Below are 20329 nucleotides of genomic sequence, written 5' to 3'. Positions count from 1 at the left end.
GATAGTTTATATCACTGTACTTTTGTATGGATGGATGTGCTAGTGTAGCTCAGCACCATCAACCATCTTTTAATCAAACCCCCCATCCAATAATGAAACCATGGCAAATGTATACAACCAAAGTGCTTTCTCATCTAACAAATCTTGCAGATGAAAGATCTCTCTGTACAATAATAATGTGAACATCTTCATTGGATGACCTAACTGACTTATGTGTAGCATGCTCAAGTTGGAGAAATTCATATTAAATGCTACCATAACATATTTAAATAGGGTCTTTAAAATACTATGATGCTTCTCAGCAAATTACATGACATAGATAATCTGTGCCCTTGAAAAATCTAACATGCTCACATGAAGGATGATTAGTGGGTTGGGTGAGGAGAGCTGCATTTGAATTGTTGAGCTGTCACATGGTTGATGTAAATATAAAGTGTTACATCCAGAATAACCACTAGCAATCACACAAATTGACAGACAGATATTAGGACTACCAATTTTCTGCATAAAAATGTCAAAATTCAAAATGTGGTGAAAATTCTTTGTCACTGATTTTGATATCTGCAATTGTCCATTTTCACCCTTATTGCACAATTACTATGGTGAATTACATTCCAATATGTTGACTTGTGTGTTAGGATAAAATGAAAATCCTGCCTAACCAATTGATAGGCCTATTAATGCATGAAACTATGAAAATTCTTTGCAATAAAGCTTGGTGGTTCAATTAAAGCTTTCCAATTCCTCAAAGTTTGCCCATGTTCGCAACTATGCACTGAGCATTTTACTTTCATACTTCAGCCTTGTAATATTTGTTACTTCCATTAACCTTGATTAATAGATTGCTTTTTGTTTGTTGCTACATGGTTGCATTGTTTAACACTCAAAAGATATTTTTGAACATTTGGAGCAAAGAAGCATGAAATGAGCAACACTATGGATGGGATTTGTTTTGCTTGTAGTCTTAGCGACAGCAAACTTTAACCCAGTTATTACACGAAGCGTGCAGGTGATAGAAGAGGAACAATTCGACAAGCAAACTGAGAGTTTTTACTTGCAATTGGTATGTCTATATATGTGGATGGTAACAAGTAAAATGACTTACTGTGTGCTGAAGTTTGAAATTCTTGTGTAATATCAAACAACATATATTAGCTGCATGTAATCAACAACAGACGCTCTAGGCACAGGAGATGGAAGTGAAAGAATGATAGCGTACAAAAGGTATAGAGTCAATTCATAGAATGGTCACACTGGAATGGTAACCGAGAATGGTCACTGACCCACAAGGGGTCAGAAATGGGATCAATATAGTATGGCCAAGTACTTCAAGGTAGAAGAGAACGTACAATAGTAAAGTGGTGTCATGTCCAACCAGTGAAAAAAGGTGTTAACAGTTACCCTCAAATTTGGTTATCAGCAGCTAGGATATATATATATATTTTATTGCATTGGATATGTTTCATAACGTTTTGTAGTTTACAATATACAGTATGTGTTGACATAATCTAGATTGGAACTTTTCTCATTATCTTGAATCCATATATGAATACTTTAATCAAGAAAAGACTAACCTGTACAGACTTATTAAAGGCTTACATTCCTCTATCAAACATTCCTGTCAAATATGTTTCAGTCCACATTTTCATAATTTATGCACCCTTTTATCAAAAGCATGATAACTCTGGACTTTAATTAAGACAATTTTATTGATTAAGTTTTGAGGTTCACATTCCTGATTTTTCTCCTAGCTGCAGTGCAAATTTTAACACATGTGTGTTTTTATCAGCAGAGAGCATTTATAAACTCACATGCAATCTTCTCATTCACTGTGTGTAAGATTGTCAATCACAGAAAAGAAATCGGCTTGCATATCACCTACTGTGACAAGTGACAGACACCAGCAAATAATTATCCAGGGAAAATATCACTGCAGTACTGGACTTTACATGCATAATCTTTATGATTATTAACATTGTTTACAAGGACTTCTTTTTTTGGATGCAATGAAGGTGACAAATGATTCCATTTGAGACAAGCTGGTATGGCACCAGAGTGGCTAATAGGGTCAAAATTAATTACCATTTTCATTTCTGCAAAAGACAATTTAATGGAGGGAGGGAGTGAGTATGGAATGTTTATTAATTGAAGTATATATGATACAGAGACAATTGAATTGTCCAACTTGACAAAACTGCTGGAGACATGTAATACGACAAGGGGACACTGGTGAAACAATGGGGCTCCTAATATGCCTGTGCTACTCTCATGACTGATGTGTTGAATAGGCAATTTGGGTGGCTGAATGTGAGAACAAGGCCAGTTTGACCAGACATAGAAATCACAATAATTGTACCAGATGATTTCCAACAAAGCACAGTGAGTGTGCTACAGACTTAGTGAGGAAACATGTTAGACTGGATAAAGCAAGTAAAGTTTACATCTTAAAAGCCTACATAAAGAATAATTAAGTGACATTCACAGCTCTTCAGCTGACACTTTCTTGATGCTAAAATCAGACTAAACTTTGAAACAGATGAACCGCATGAAGACAAACTACCCTAGAAAATTAAGCAATAGCGTCTGCAATATACATGCCTGTTTTCAACAATCTTTTTAATCCTAAAGTCATAACTAAACTTGGATGTCGTTAGGACAAGTGAACTGAGATGAAGACTTGCATGCATACTGTTCTATGAAAATGAGCGATAGAGCCTGCATTGTGATTGTGCATCTGTTTGACCTCTGTCCTCTAATAAACCATCACACAATCCCAGGTATTAAGCTGTGATAGAGGCTGCTGTGCAGTGTGCACCTGTTTGACCTGTAACATACCATCACACATTCCCAGGTATTTACCTGTGATAGAGGCTGCAGTGTGCATCTGTTTGACCTCTGACCTGTAACATACCATCACACAATCCCAGGTATTAACCTGTGATAGAGGCTGCAGTTTGCATCTGTTTAACATCTGACCTGTAACATACCATCACACAATCCCAGGTAGTAACCTGGGATAGAGGCTGCAGTGTGCATCTGTTTGACCTCTGACCTGTAACATACCATCACACATTCCCAGGTATTAACCTGTGATAGAGGCTGCAGTGTGCATCTGTTTAACATCTGACCTGTAACATACCATCACACAATCCCAGGTATTAACCTGTGATAGAGGCTGCAGTGTGTATCTGTTTAACCTCTCACCTGTAACATACCATCACACAATCCCAGGTATTAACCTGTGATAGAGGCTGCAGTGTGCATCTGTTTAACCTCTGACCTGTAACATACCATCACACAATCCCAGGTATTAACATGTGATAGAGGCTGCAGTGTGCATCTGTTTAACCTCTGACCTGTAACATATCATCACACAATCCCAATTTGTTGGTGCCATACTAGTTCATTTATAAAGGAAAGACAAGATTAAAACATATCTATTATAATATATTTTTAATAGCCCACTGAAATCTCCTCAGGAACAATTGTCATTCTAGGTGTAAAATTAAAAGGAAAAAAAAAGAGTATACCATTAAAGAAATGACACAAACTTTGTTAAAATGGAGCTCTCTTACTATTGGCTAAATGTATCATCACCACAAGTAACTTTAATAACCTGATAGCAAATGGTCAAGTTCCTCTAACAATCAGAACTCGATAGTGACAGATTTTGCCAGAAAATAAATAGTCATACTGTCCACTTTGTGCCTGTAACCGTTAAAAGAAAGGGCACAGAAATGATTGGGAAAATCACTCAACACTACCACCGCAATTTTGCTATTACACAAATTACTAGCTGCTTCATTGCATGAGACACTTTCTTTTTTCATTTTACCTTAAATGTCTCTCAAATAAGTCATCAACTCTCCAAAGCTAAAAGATTCAAACTGATAGACAACAGTGGGCAATGACACTTAACAGACCATCCTGCAAATTACTCCTGACAAAATGGTTTAAAACATAGCAAAAGGCTGACGGCCGGCAGTATGCATTATGAGCAATAGCGTCTTATGAAAATTACACCACCGCACAACAGCTATCTGAGATTTCAAGTGGCTATGAATGGTGTTCACATTTCATTGTTGCTTTATTATTGCTTCATAATTCCATAGGGAATAGCCATTACTTTCATACTAGAAATTTAGCGACAGAAAAACCAAAAATGCAAAAAGCAACAACAAAAAAATAGAAAAGAAAAAAAATACAACTTGAGTTGCAGATCAAATCAAAAGATGCAAAGAAAGAAAGAGATTGACAACTGAAAGAGCGTTCTTGCGATGAACACATTGATCATGCCACAAACTGAGTACATAAATATTAATTATGGTCGAAATGTTTTTTGTCTTAAAATATATTGCCAATACTGTTGGAGGCAAAAAGCATTCTGCAGTGCTGGGCAAATTACAAGTGTCATTCTATGTTTTCAGTGACGGCTGCAGCACAATCAGACATAGTCCTCATTATGCTGCATAGTCTAAGTGAACAAGTGCGTGGGTGGAAAGACGGAGGGTGTGTTAAATCTGTAAATTGAAGCTTCTTGCTGCAGCTAGGGCTTGTTATATTACCACCAGTCATAATACAAGGCAATTCAGACCTGTACTCAATGTTTAATTGATGTCTTCCACCAATACATACAGGCAAAGAGTCGTTAATCAGTAAAGTTGAAGTCACATGTCTTTGAATTTAAAGATGAGAGGATTTAGAAGATGACGGCATGTACCAAGATTTTGTCCAATATGAAGAAAACATAATCAGGTCAAAGGGAAAATAAAGATATCAGTGCATTAGAGAGTTACTTGCATATAAGCAGCATCACGGATGCATGTTTTTTGTGTTGAATTTGCTACTGTGTGTTATTACAATATAACTATGGCATTTCAAGGTAAGATCAGCTATCTGCAATGTTTAGTGATCTGTTACTTTTGTCTACCAAATATCTCACCAGGAATGGTGCTTTTTCTTGTAAATTTGCAAATGCCCAAAAAAAAAAATATGTTATATTTGTGGGGCACAATATTTTCTGTATTGAACTAATGGTTCATATCTCACTAATCATAATTAGACAATCATAGCTTCAGTTTGATATTGAACTGTTCAGAACTGGGCATACAAGCCAGAGTGAATATAACACTGTTCTGGATATACTAAGAGTAAGTTGACCTTTGTTATATCATGGACATTTGTATACATGTCAGCATTGAAGAATGGTTATGTCACTTATATTCATGCCATCTTAATATTGCAAATCCAAGAGGAAGCATAAGATGAGTACCCCCCCCCTCCCCTCCTCACCCTAATATTCAAGGTGAACCTTGCCAAATCTGAGATTGCTACAGGATGTGAGGGTAACTGAATCCCGACGACCATTAGCAATTGGGAATATTTGGCAAATGAGACAAATATTTTACCCTTGTCAGAATAAATTACTCCCATTTCTTTAACCTGCAAATAATGAGTTTTAAATACTCCAACTTTCTCACATACAACACATTCCAAAATGACTCATTCAAGACTAATTCCATTAAAACCCAGAAAGTCTGTGTAAGACTCATAACATATGATGCTAGATATATTCAACTCTAGGTGAAAGTTTAGTGTGTAAAGAACAGTTCAGTGTGACATAATGAGGTAAATATCTTGTCACAGTGCATAAACAATTATTCCCACTCCCATTGTGTGTTGGGTGACTTTAACTGAGTGCTAAATGCCAACAATGGGACCAAGGCCAGTTTAATAATAGAATTACAACTAATAATACTAGAGAGTCTCATGTGATAAACCAAGAGATTCCTATTGTAAGTTTCACAAACACTCTTATTTCCTCTTTGTTCTTGTCGATACCATGAATACTTTTTGAAACATAATCATCAAAGCATTAAAACCTCTGTGAGGTATATTCTGGTATAGCACAGAATGAAAGTTCCTCCTTAGTTAAAACCACATGAATTATGTTGGGCAATACGAATTGTAGAGAAATGAAATAAACGAGAGCCTTTTTATTTGCTTCCAAACAAGCCTTTTGTCTTTCCTTTGGTCTGCCTCTAATGGACTTTTTTCACAGCTAAATGCTAAAGGTAAAAAAGACGTCTTTAACTACATTACATGAAAGGGTGATCTTAAAACCAACGCTGTCTGGGTAGAGAGTAAACACCAAACCAGGTTCTATCTTGAAAGAGAATTAACTTCGCTTGTTGGGCTTAAGACACGTAAGATGGCATACATGTAGGGATACATCTTGAGCAATGTGCTTTTGCATTTCAAAATCACAAAGGTCCAATCAATTACGTAAGTCTGTGTTAGGGTAAAACCAGTACAAGAAAAGCATGAATACTTAAGGATTATTAATACAAAAAGAATATATGAATCTAAAATATTATTAACACGTGACACACACTCGATGACACGAACACATCACACCAATTCTACACGTTCTACATTGGCTGCCAGTGTATTGCAGGTCTCATTTTTAGATTCTTCTGTACACTTATAAAGCCCTCAACTATCTGGCCCCAGTTTTACATTGGTGAACAGCTTCAAAAGCACCAGCCCACCATGATTCCTCATTCTAAATCCAAATCTCTACTAGTTGTCCACACAGGTATAACTTCCAACTTATGAAAATCAACATTTTGATATATGTGTGGCAACATTATGGAACAGTTTGACTGAGGGAGCTAAGCATGCCCAAAACATTTATGAATTTAAGAAACATGTCAAAACTATCTTTTATATAGCTGCTTTTGCTAATTGCCAGTCTTCTTTGTGTTGGTTTTGTTAGTTCTTCTAGTTTTTGCAGTTTAATTATATTTTAATTTTTAGCTTTTCTTCTGTGTGCAACTTTTCTGTAATATTTATTAAGTATTATCTCTATTTTGTTTACTTCTTCTTCGTTTGTATTTTACTTTTATTTGTACGATGCCTTAGAGCATTTATATTGTATTGGAAAAGGTGCATCCTAAGTTGGGAATTTTATTATTATTAGTATCCAAAATACTACAAGTATCCTTAGATGACCAAGCTTTCATAGCCACAGCTATTAAACATTAAAATGGATTTATCTTTGTGTTACTGTATAAAAGAATTCCGGTTTTCAAACAATCTACAGCTTTTATGACTTAAACAACAGGAAAAATATAGTCATATCCATGTTATTGAACAGTTCAGTGAGAATTAAAAGTGTCTTGGAACAGGTATAGGAAGACAAAACACAGTACTAGGACTTTTATATTCCTCACACAATGTTAGGTACCGTAGTTATTAAAGTTCATTAGCAGTACATTTTGTGTGTTTATTTTACGTACCTCATCATAGCGATCAAACATTGCTCCATTCTTCAAGGCGTCTGGCACTGGTCGTTGCCAGTCGAAGTCATACTGCTTAGCCATGACCACTGGCTAGAACCTCCAAACACAAACATGAGACTCAGGAAAAGATATTTCAAATCAGTGTGGCACGATGTTAACAAAACTCTGACTGGATGACATCAATCCCCCGGCCACTCGTTGAAAAGACTTCTAACTTTCAACTGGTTTGTAGAGACTGTGTTCCTCCTGACAATACAACAAAGTTGGACTGGCTCTCAGTGTTTACACCCACACCTTGATACGGCCATTATTATTGCTCATTCACGAGAAGTTATCCCTACCAGATCCGTCTATCTCGACACTCGAGTGGAGAAGGAGGTAATCCGTTGAGATGGAGGAGAGCCAATTTTCAATGTTTTGTCCAGCCACGCTGCTGTAATGAAACAAAAATATAAAGTGAAAGAGGGGTGAGTGCCACTTCTGAGTCATTAGGACAAAGTGCTATTATGTTTTCAAAATAAAAGGTGGGCAAATTTAGAACCAGTTAAATACAACGGAAATGTCTTTTGATGCTTTCACTGCAGCATAAAACAAACTAGCATGAAAACAGAACCTACGTCATTGGACAGGTTGCCTCCTCTGGTGCTTGAAATTCCACAGATATCTCCAGAAAACCCTATAAGTGAACCTAAACAGGTTCCATCTCAGCATAGAGTGCAATTGGTTGGAAATTGCGATATTCTTTATCCAAGTTCTAACGAGGTGTCAATTATTATTTTTTTTTTGCAACAGCAGAAGGAAATCAGTGAATAAAATTATAGTGTTAAACTATTTTGTTATTTTTTATGTTTTTTATTTTGTGGGGGAAGGGGAGAGGAGATGAGTAAGAAGGAAGAATGGGGCAGTAGCGGAGGACAAAGAAAAACTGTTTTGCTTCTCTCCGAAAACACTACTTCAGTTCACCTTGTTTTTCCTTTGTAAAAGACGATATTTCTTAGTCTCTTACTACTATATCTCAAATCGTGTAAACATGGTTTATTATAGGGCTGACGTTCAATTTTATGAATTGTATTCGAAGCAAATGTACCAGATGGGTTGGTAAGAAGAATGAAAGAATGTTTAATCAAATGTAAACTCCCTTATGCATGTCCTATTACAGCATATCTGTTGTGACCTAGAGTTACCTGAACCATACTACGACAAAGATTTGACCCAGAGTTACCTATATATACAACATAGTAAGATACAGAAAGTTACCTATGTATATATGCAACAATAAAGAATTGACCCAGTTACCTATATGTACAACATATTATGATACAAATAGTTACCTATATGTATATATGCAGCAATAAAGAGTTGACCCAGTTACCTATATGTACACCATATTATGATACAGATAGTTACCTATATGTATATATGCAGCAATAAAGAGTTGACCCAGTTACCTATATGTACAACATATTATGATACAGATAGTTACCTATATGTATATATGCAACAGTAAAGAATTGACCCTGTTACCTATATGTACACCATATTATGATACAGATAGTTACCTATATGTATATATGCAACAATAAAGAATTGACCCCGTTACCTATATGTACACCATATTATGATACAGATAGTTACCTATATGTATATATGCAACAATAAAGAATTGACCCAGTTACCTATATGTACAACATATTAAGATATAGATAGTTACCTATATGTATATGCAACAATAAAGAATTGACCCAGTTACCTATATGTACAACATATAATGATACAGATAGTTACCTATATGTATATATGCAATAATAAAGAATTGACCCAGTTACCTATATGTACAACATATTATGATACAGATAGTTACCTATATGTATATAAGAGTGAGCTAGAATTACCTATATAAATAATACTAAAAGAGAGCACTGTACTTGCAAAGTCTTGATTACCCACAGTTAATTAATTAAGAATGAATCATTCATGGTGGGATTGAAGGATTCACTTATGCAGAAGGCAAATAAGTTTTTAAACTGAGACATGTAATCAGTACAGTAAAACACATATCTTCAACGAAGTCTGTAATATTTGGTGAGATTGTACTTTCCATCATATGTATGAGATTTTTGCTCTTTTCCTCAATCTCAATTAATTTGCAGATTATAAAAATTCAAGTTGTGTTAAAAAGTAAACTAATGTTTTCCCAATTCCCACATTATATTTGAAACTTCTCTGTTGAGAAGGAGAAGTGCTTGTCTTTTGCAATCTGTTTGGATAACATAATATCATATGATATTTTCCAAAGATTAAGTGAGGACAAATAATTATTCCAAAGGTTTCAACATGATCAATACATGCAATTTAACAGGCCTTGTTATCTGAATAGATTTCTAGAAAGCTGCATAGTGGGCCATCAGATCTCTAATGTTTTCTTCTTTAGTTTCTGTTTTCACTGAAAAAAAAGGTAAAATTTCTTCCTGTAGTTGTTGCTAACCAAGAGAACTGACCTTTACTCTTTTCATCCATGCAAAGATAAATTTAGCATTTTTACTCAAAGATTCATACTCTCAGGTTTCTGAACTTAAAAACAGTTACTAGGAATAGAGTAGAGACACCAGACACCAAGGCACCGAGCTACTTGAACATGCATCCAATGTAACAAAATGCTGACTATTAAAGGCAGCAAAAGAAACATCTGCGAAGGCTTGTTTTCAGTACACATTGATACACAAATACAAATAATTAATGCAGGTACAGCTAGTAATTGAAAACAACAAAATGTCAATTCTTCTAAATCTTGACCATTTCCAGATAAGCTAGCATCTATTGGTGCATTGGTTTTGCAATTTTTAGTTAAATGTATGCATCTAAAACATGGTAAGATTCTTCAAGCGCAAGTAACAGGATTTATAAATACTCCATCAAACAAACTGCTGACGGCATCCCTTCATGATGCTGAAGTAATACACATATTAGGAATAATCTGTTACAGTTAGATGTAGTCTAAGCCAGACTTGTATTACTAGTACAACAGCATGAACTCATAGAATCTGTTACACTAAGATGTAGTCTGAAGGCAGACTTGTAATGCTAGTACAACATCATGAACTCATAGAATCTGTTACAGTTAGATGTAGTCTCAAGAAGCCAGACTTGTGTTACTAGTACAACAGCATGAACTCCTAGAATCTGTTACAGGGTATACTTAGATTTAGTCCAAGCCAAACTGTACAACAGCTAGAGTACAAGTACTTGCAGAATTCCTCTTGGTATGAGTATGATTACAAGGCTCTACACTATGAGTATGAGTACTAATTATTATGCTCTAGCACTCTATACTATAGACTTCCAAAATACCCCCAGTATGTATATACTAGTACCATTCTGACAGCGAGTTCAAGCACAGAAACTATTCTAGCATACAAGTACGGACTCAATACATGTCTGCCACAAGCTTTACAAATACAATTTTATCTGGCTAAGCATTTTGTACTCATTGTGATAGATTTGTCACAAACTTTTATCAAGTCTTCATTTAAAGATATGGGTAAGAAAAACTTGTAGACGATTAACTAAATGTATGCTGAACACAATCAAACAAATTTGTTAAACCAAAAGTGACTTACATTTACTTTCCTGAAGGTATACTGTCAAGTGTGACTATAAAAGAGTATATTCATCCTAAAATGATAGCAAATTGTTTATCCTGAAACAATCTCTCTGTCTTCTGTTTAGGCAGTTTTTAAAATAAGCCAAACTTTCCCCCTCACAGGCCCCTGACTCTAACTGAAAAACCACTACTACAACAGAACTAATTACGTGTAAATCCATCCATTACTTTTTTAATCAATTTTATTCCAATCTGGTACCATGATAGCAACCCTTGATGTCCCTTTATTTGCATTTTAACTATTCAAATGTCCTTTCCAAATACTTACTGCATCTTTTGATACTGTTAGTTTTATTTTATACGATTTGACCATATTCGTGACCTTTCTTTCAAAATGCATGAACCTGCGTGGATTTTTGCTTTCTTTTTTGCGCCCAATGAGATAAAGAGAAATTATGGAAGTGTTTAATATGCCAAATGTAAAACAATCAAATTTAAAGCTTTCTAAAATAATGTACAACACAGCAACTGTTATTGCTGTTTATTACACTTATTCAATTGCTTTATAGTTTTTGTGTAGGAGTAAGTCTGGAAGTGTCTAATAAGAGAGGTGGGTGGGAGTAGGAGTCAATCAGAGAGTACATTATTCACTCTATCTATGGATGACTACTAGGAGGGAGCTACGAAATTACGGATCAACGGTTTAATTACAAGTGACAAAACTATATGGTGCTGACACAAACATACACAATTGTTTTTCATATTAAACCTCAGTTATGATCAATTTTATGATGTTCTTTATTAAAGTAGGTATTATGTGTAGGCGCTGAAAAGGTGAGGGAGGATATATGATAGTAGGAGTTAAAATAATATAAATTATAGGAGTGTTAGCTCAGTGGTTAACGCCCATGCCTTTCAATCATAAGGTCCCGAGTTCAAGTCACTCAAGTCACAAGATTAATGTATTTTGTCCAGTTACAGAGTTGTTGACAATTGACAATTCATAATCATGGACGTTAAATATGAATCTATGATGGCTTCTTTGCAAGTTTCTGCTTGCAGGAGGATCTAAAATACATACATACATATATCAATGAAACCTAATTTGAGCAAAATACGAAGCAACATGCCATATATACTATTTCCTCCTCCTCATCACATTGCAGTAGTTCATACTATAATATATAACGTCATCATTCCCAATACATTTAGAATGCAGGAATTTCCAAAAGGAGGAGTTTCTATAGAATCATTCATTCTGTAAAGGAATCGAATAAAATCTTGAATTTCATAATAATCAAGAATCCCATCAGATGATACACATTTGAGAGGTCACCTTCGTGTTCTTTTCTGTTCTAGTTCATCTGAAATAGGCATTCTCATTTACCTTGTCTTTTGTACTTTCATATATATTGAAACATAAAAATACTGAACAAACCGACTGATTATAGTTTAGATTACGGAGTTTTCCAAGGTGAAAATCCATTAAACAGCTGTTTGCATTTGACTGCAACATTCCTCCATATACCAACAAAACAATAACAGACCAAAATTACTCAAAAATGTCATTTCAATTTCAAAAACACAATTTTTTGATTTGACAAGAAAACAACTTAGCTGATTAGCAGATTATTAGTAATAGCATGCATTCCATAAAACATCTTTTATCACACTTTTTTTTTTAATCTACTTAGTAGTATTAATGACAAATAAAGAACAAACCAAAACATTTTCTTTTTGATTTAACTTGAGTTAAACTGAAGCTTGATACAGTTTGAATAAACATTTTGCCCAATGCAAAAAGACTAGCACTCTAAATGTGTGTTCAAATAATATGCAATAACTTCCACTGTAGAATTATATACCTTTCGTTCTAGTTGTGAACACTGTACTGGGCAATGCAACATCATTATACATAATTTCTTCAGCTGTGGTGTTAGTGAGTTGTTAAAACTCTATATCTACACAGCTTACATGGTCATCTCAATGTCAGTAGGCATTCATAGCACAGAGTGCAATTAAACACACTCACACATCATCAGGGGTTTGTAGAGAACTATCACACACTACTACAAGCACCACACACTGTACACACGTGTATGGCTGCTTCTTTATTAACAGATGGATTTTCTATCTTTACTTCATAAGACGAATTAGCACATGGTAAACAGATTGGCATTAATGGCTTAAGATTTGTTTATATAGCAGTATGAGTTTTATTTAATCAATACTCTGAAGTAAACAGTATAAGGTATAAAAATAGTAGGATATTCTACAAATTTGTGGAATGAAGCAACAATTAGAAAACACCATTCGAATCATGATCGATTGAGCATATTCCACATAAATTATCTGTGTAATAGAGATAACAGCATTTTTTTAACTGGCTGTGCATTTTGGGACATACAATAGTGTTAGGATGAGTCAACAAACAAAGGAATGTTATTTTTTTTTCTTTTAATTTTTCTACCAAAAGAGTCTCAAATCAATGACAGTTTAGTGCATACTTATTTGAGAATATATTCAAATTTTCAAGTTACATTTTATATCGTAAGCATCTTAAATAGTGGTCTTGGCTAGGCAATGTGGTAACAGTGGCAGCCTTGGGTATAAGTCTGCTAGCTTTGTACACTATAGTGAGTACATTACATGATCATGTTACTCTCAGTGCATGGAATAGTATATAAGAACTTTGAGCCTAATTTACCATGTAGTGCAAATATACTGTACTATCCTTGTGACATCAAGTGCAATTGAATATGATCAGTAATGTATGGTAATCAAGGTATAAGTGCTTTATACATTCCCTCTGAGTTGAATACTTTCAATGGTTTGAAAGGTGGAATATTCCAAACAAGCAACTATGGATCACAAATTTATATTACAGTGCTGAAACTGTCCTAGTATGTTAACTACAGGATTTCTTCATTAAAGTAAAACTACTTTATCAAAATTTTCCATGTTATAATCATGCACTCTGCAACATTCAATACATTCATTCATTATTCTCGCTTGCACTTTTACTGCATTTATCAATTAATTTAATATTTTGAAGTATGCATGTGTAGTTTTCTTATTCACATTTACTTCATGGATCATATCCATAGAGCATGCTTTATTTAAAGTATTATTTCCAGTCCAATTTCATAACTGTTTTGATGATTTTCAATACATTACATTTTTTTGTCGTTCAATAGCTAGACGAGTCAACCTTCCAAATAATGAACTAAAAATTTCAAATAATTGAATAATATCAAATCATAACCTAGATGGAATGCTTGATATTGTCCATGTTGTTCTTTACCTGGAATTGATACTCATCTGAGACAGTGTCCATTGGACAAAATGTTGCAAACTGAATGGAAACACTAACTTTAGCTATTCATCTCCAGTGGATGAAATACTCATGACCGTGCATTAGTTTGATCAGACAAAATCGAGCTTCATTGAGCTTCATTGTCTACTGCTTGGTTAAATTTCCAAAGAAACAAAATACTGCTTAACAGCTGAATTTTGTGTCAAATTGTGACAGACTGACAATAACATATATATACAACAGTGAATACCAGACAGCTGGCATATCTGAACAATAGCCTGCTTCTTCATGGCATTAAAATTGAAATAAAAACATAGAAATATGCCATAAATTAACTTCAAAGGTTCACTAATTATGAACCAGAAAGGTTACATTAAATTTGAGGGACATAAAATGGATAAAAAAACTGTTGGATTAAATGGCGAACAATTTGTTACTTTGGACAAGCTAAGTGTAAACATATACTGTACTGTACATAACATTTACTGAAGATTAATCCTGGGATATCAATTAATGTAACACTACAGCATAACATTGGACAGAATGATACATAGTTCGCTCAACACAACACATGTAGTTTTGACTTTAGCCGTAATATAGCACAAATATCCAAACTCAACTATTGGTTTAAAATACATCCAAATGTTCAATGATGAGTGAATAGTTATAACATTATATTAAAAACAACGGCAGAGAAAAAATCTATTGGTGGCTTCTGATTCAAAATGGAAGGTTGCAAAACTAATCCATTCTAGATAAATTTATTACAAACAAAATCTTGAAAAACCTTCTCACTGCACAAGAGTACCACAGGGGCAGTGAAAAACAGAAGAGCCAAGAAAATGAAGAAATTGTTTACGATAAAACAAAAAGAGTTAATCCTGTCTCCATGTCAAGTAATACTGGAATTCATTAATTGTTCGTTAATACCAGTAAAGCAATAATTTCCTTCCTGCATATATATGCTCTAGCAAATGTTCCTCCATTAATCTGCAAGTGCTACTGTATAGTCACTATACTCAGTACAGTATTAACTACATTAAGAATTCTATCTACACCGTTCCACATTGAGTACTGCTTTATCAATGCTATTAAGCAATTTAGCCAACACACATGTTCAAATTGGAGTATATATTTTCCAAAACACACACATCTAATGCAAACAATTAGTTACTATATTATTTGTCAAAATATCCAGCAGCTGAATCTAACCGATGCTTGATCATCAGCAATTCACAAATTTTTTGAGATCTCCGTTTAACAAATCACAGACAGATAAATACAATGATTTCTTACAAAAAAATACAAGTCATATGTGAAACCTTACCTTACCTATTCTTTGACTAAAGGTTGTTTGACATAAGCACAAAATAAAGTCCACATTTTGCACTTCTTAAATACCAAGGAAAGTCAGACCAAATATTGCTGCTCGCTACCATACAATTCCATCCCAGTGCACTGTTGAGCTCAATACATCCATCTGAAAATACAGGGTGTTCAGTAGCACACAGGCAATTGAGCATAATTTAGCTCCATAGGGCAATCCTAGCTGCTTTCAAACACAGAGCACAAATGAAGGAAACCCAGCATGCAGACAGTGCATGCAATGCCACAAGACACAAACTCTCTCCGTATCAGCTCATAATTAGAGAGCTGGATTTCTGACTGGGTATGTACTATAATGTACCAAAGAGAGGTTGAAGGGTGTTGAGAGCATGGTAATATAAACAAAGTCAGGATGAAATTGCAGCCTCGGCCACACGCAACAACAGCAGTGGCATTGCTCTGCAGTATATATGTATACATATATATATATATATATATGTATATATATATATATATATATATATATAAATGAAAATCGTAATGAGTTGGAAAACATAATATATATATATATATATCTATATACATATGTATATTTATACACTCAATGGTACCTTTTAACAAGAGTGATGAGTACCAGGTGGAAGGCGAGGATTAAAGAAATTAGAGAGAGAAGAAGAAAAGGGTTTAAGAATTTGTCACGCTATTGGATTTGAGTCACTATAAATGTACACTGTGCATACATGTGTTATGGAATAAACATGATTCTCAGATGGTTATTTGAATCAAAAGAGTTACTTTTGGTTCATGAGAGTGTATGAAATTGTCCATGCTTCAAACATATGTTCGTCTTATTTGGATGAGTTCAAGCAGATAAACTACAGAGAGGACCTTGCCATATGGTAATACTAACAGAAGTAGCTGATGGTAACTGCATTAACCTTCACATGAAATACAAGTTTTTCAGAATAATGAATGACAAAGACAACAATGATAACAGCTCAGTTAAAAGTGTCAGTCCAATTGTTAAATCAATTTAAATGAACAAAAAGCATTATTGTTTGTTTGCTAGTTTATAAACTTATTGATCATAAAATCAATGGTAAGTACAACAATAAAAGATAATTAAAAGGGGATTTGTAGAAGAGGGGAATATTACACACAGATATATAATGTCCAACTTGAATGGTACCTGACCAATTCTTTAACTTATACCAAAATCAAATCGAAAGGTTGAAATCGGAAGGTAAGGCTGTTCTTAATGGAGATGTCACCAGTATTACTGGTAGATTTCTGTGCAGGTATTTCAACAATGAGGTTCCTTTGTTTTGTTTTGTTCTCCTAGCAGTTTTGATTAGTCGAAAGCTACAACCGTAGATAATTTAAAGGCAAACAGTTTCACGCAAAGCTTCCTTTGTTCTCCTTCCTTCAGAATACATGCATATTTAGTCACCATTACCACTATTTCTGGCAATGCTTATATGTCAAATCATGTCCACTGACAAACTACTTGTACATTGGGTATGATTGTAAAGAGAGAGTGGTGTGAAAATATGTTTCTTCTTGAAATCAGTTCTAGCCTACTAACAAAGTGAACAATAAGGGTCTTCTTCTACCCATGCTAATCACAAATCGTGGATGTTGTTTACAAGTACATGTCAGCTGCCAGCCTGTGGCAAAGAGGCCATTCATTCTGAGTTGTGGGCTCTTATAGATCACGAAAGGTCTTCTTGCTCTATTAGTCTGCTGGTGGACTCTGCCACAGTTACAACTCCAAAATCTTGCATGCCTTGTGACAGCTGAGAAGCACACAGGTTATAGGTACTTACTTTTACCTGTTTAAACAATCTACAACAATGACAGCAACAATAGCAACACAAACAATAACAACAGCCATAAAAACAACAATAGGAATTATCTAAAAAACAATCAAGGATATGCAGCAATAATCAATGACTTATTTTATGATTTTATATTTGGGGCAATTCAAGAACCAGATCTTATATAGTACAAGAACTGAGAGAATACTGTGGTATTGGGATCCAGAGCGACACTTCATCCTTGGGGCAATTCAAGAACCAGATCTTATTTAGTACAAGAGCCATATCTGTGGTACTGGGGTCCAGAGCGACACTCCGTCCTTGGGAAAATTCAAGAACCAGATCTTATTTAGTACAAGAGCCATATCTGTGGTACTGGGGTCCAGAGCGACACCCTGTCCTTGGGGCAATTCAAGAACCAGATCTTGTTCAGTACAAGAACCATATCTGTGGTACTGGGGTCCAGAGCGCCACTCCGTCCTTGGGACAATTCAAGAACCAGATCTTATTTAGTGCAAGAGCCATATCTGTGGTACTGGGGTCCAGAGCGTCACTCCGTCCTTGTCTCTGGCAACAGAGGCATGTAGCTTTCACGATGTCTTATTCTTGGGAGGAAATTTTCCCAGTACCCACTATTCAGTAGAATATGAATCTCTGGCCAGATGATTTAATTTATCTCAGCAATACTCTACCATTAAAGTAGGTTAATTTATTCAATTGCTAATGTTGAGACACCACCCGAGTAACTCCTTACTGACACAGTGGGGCATTGTTCTGGTTAGATTTATGGCTTACAGAATAAGAAGGAATGAATAAAATATCATAAGGAAAACTGTTAATCCTGATGCAAAATAATAAACTTGACTTGTGTTGGACTGGCATATGGACTTAAGTCTGGCATCTGGAAATGATAGTAAGACCAATATTTTGCAACCAGTGTCACAGAATAGATTGCACCATGCATGAAACTGTACATGTATGGTAGTACAATATAAATTCAATCTTCTTAAATATTTTAAGTTTCACAAACATTGCTCCCGAAGTGACCTGGACAGACATATCCTTACACATTACTCATAGGACAACTACCCAAGTGACTTGGTGGAGGGGGTCTTGGGCAGCTGGGTTGAAGAGGAAGCTTGCTGTCAACTGAAAGACATATTGTAGCTATAATACAATGCTAGTATTTCAGTGTATTTCCACTCAAACATGAAAAGAGTATGTACATTCCAGCCTAGCAAGTGGAGCAAGACTGAGAAAGCCCTTATGGTGCATCAGTTAAACAGATACCACAGAGGGGGGGGGGGGGGCAGGGAGGAGCACCGTAAATCCTTTTCTCTGTGATTCCAACACTTTAAACTGTTCCATTTTAATGGCTAAGACAAATTTTGGGATGGATGTTTGTAATGGTTGACTCTTGTGCCTCGTACACCACAATATTTCACACAGTTGTATTAAAAGCAAGCGTGTTGCTTGTCTATAAACCAACCAAGGCATGACTGAGTGCAATGAACATCAAATATGCTGCTTGTTCTTCAGACAACCTCAAGGATATATAGTTTTGGTCGTCCAAGCATAAAAATTTAGTTTAAACTTCAAACAAATCAAACAGCCTGTCAAAGCTTTAGAATAAATTAGCTTCTACGTCACCATAAAAATACTATATATTTCACTTTCTTTTTAGTAGTCCTATACACCTCCGTGGTATATTTAAAATGAAACAAGCTGTCCATAAATTGGTATTGATTGCACTCATTTTTTAGAATAAGTCCCATATCATGTTTTATCCTTAAAGGACTGTACATCTTGATATTGGAAATAAAATGAAGAAAATATTTTACTAATAAATTAAAAGAGTATGAATAATGAATCCTTTCACCTTGTAATAAAACCAAACAGTAGATTGAGGGCCATTCCAAGGACTTTCTGCTTTTAAAAATATAGGAACAGCACCACGTACAACAAAACCAAACAAAAGCAAGCAAATTAAATTTTCAGTTTGTGCTATATCACCATGGCAAACTCTGAGGGTTGGACATTGTTATTAATAAACTCAAAATGCAAAAGGATGGAGGCCATCCAATCCACCATCAACTATTCATCAACAATTCAAAATGGAAATGAGCTTACGAACTCCCTCAAAATGGCTGTTTGTGTTTATTCAGATATAAACAAATGGTGATGCTAACAATAAACAATGTCTTCTTAAAATGGTTGCTTTCCACTTTCCTTGAGGGATGAGAAATGCATTTAATTTCGGCATCCTCGACAGCTGCTACTATGGAAGACTAGGCAGTTCACCCAACAAAAGATCACTTATAATTGCTAATTTACTTCTAGATAGTCCTTCTTCAACAAGGATATTAGATTTTATACATCTTTCAAGTAGATGTTACTAAACAGCAATTATATTTAGAAAATTCATAAACTTGAACCAAGGGAGACTGAGAAAAGTCAACATTCTGCGATACAAGCTCAAATTACAATCAATTTGTTTACATATGCAGATATCTACATGTGCACACATGTGTAATGAATACCACATTGTGAACACTGAGATTTACACAATGATTCCAAGTGTATGTTATACTGCACAGTGAGAGTACACAAACATATTGTGGTGGGAGCTTGAAGGTGGGGATGGGGGGAGGACAGCAGAGAGGAAGGAGAAGAGTGTGACAGTGGTTCTGAGAATATATAAAATAGATAAAGATCGACATTCTTATGTTATTAATGACTCCTAAATCTATCCTTTCTATCAAATACTTTTTATGTTGATTTGATTTTTTATTTTAATTTAGTTACTAACATTTAAGGCAAAGTCTCAGTGTCAAGTTCTATTGCATCTTCTTTTCTGTTATGACTGTGGTTAGTATCTTATACGAAGCAGGCAAGGGTGACACTGTTAAAAGATTGAACATGCATCTCAGCGTATGGAGGACAAACATTCTCACGCTCCTATGTC

General features: G+C 35.0%; 1 protein-coding gene across 12 annotated transcripts in view; it reads right to left on the bottom strand.

The window, feature by feature from the left end:
• LOC139970445 (1-phosphatidylinositol 4,5-bisphosphate phosphodiesterase beta-4-like) overlaps nucleotides 1–20329 on the bottom strand; it is a 171420-nt gene that overhangs the window by 134319 nt on the left and 16772 nt on the right. For 2 of the 12 annotated variants that reach the window (XM_071976162.1, XM_071976165.1), the window contains exons 1-2: nucleotides 15554–15944; nucleotides 7302–7737 (exon numbers count right to left, since the gene is read on the bottom strand). In XM_071976162.1, the coding sequence (XP_071832263.1) occupies nucleotides 7302–7385 (84 nt within the window). In that variant the 5' untranslated portion in view covers nucleotides 7386–7737; nucleotides 15554–15944. Of the gene's footprint in view, nucleotides 1–7301; nucleotides 7738–15548; nucleotides 15952–20329 lie in introns of those variants that run through there. The other 10 variants (XM_071976159.1, XM_071976157.1, XM_071976161.1 and 7 more) reach the window with 9 other exon arrangements.

Source organism: Apostichopus japonicus, chromosome 8 (assembly GCF_037975245.1).
Source record: "Apostichopus japonicus isolate 1M-3 chromosome 8, ASM3797524v1, whole genome shotgun sequence".
Classification (NCBI taxonomy): Eukaryota; Metazoa; Echinodermata; class Holothuroidea; order Aspidochirotida; family Stichopodidae; genus Apostichopus; species Apostichopus japonicus.
The sequence above is the reverse complement of the archived record's forward strand: the minus strand, read 5'-3'. Positions and strand labels throughout refer to the sequence as shown.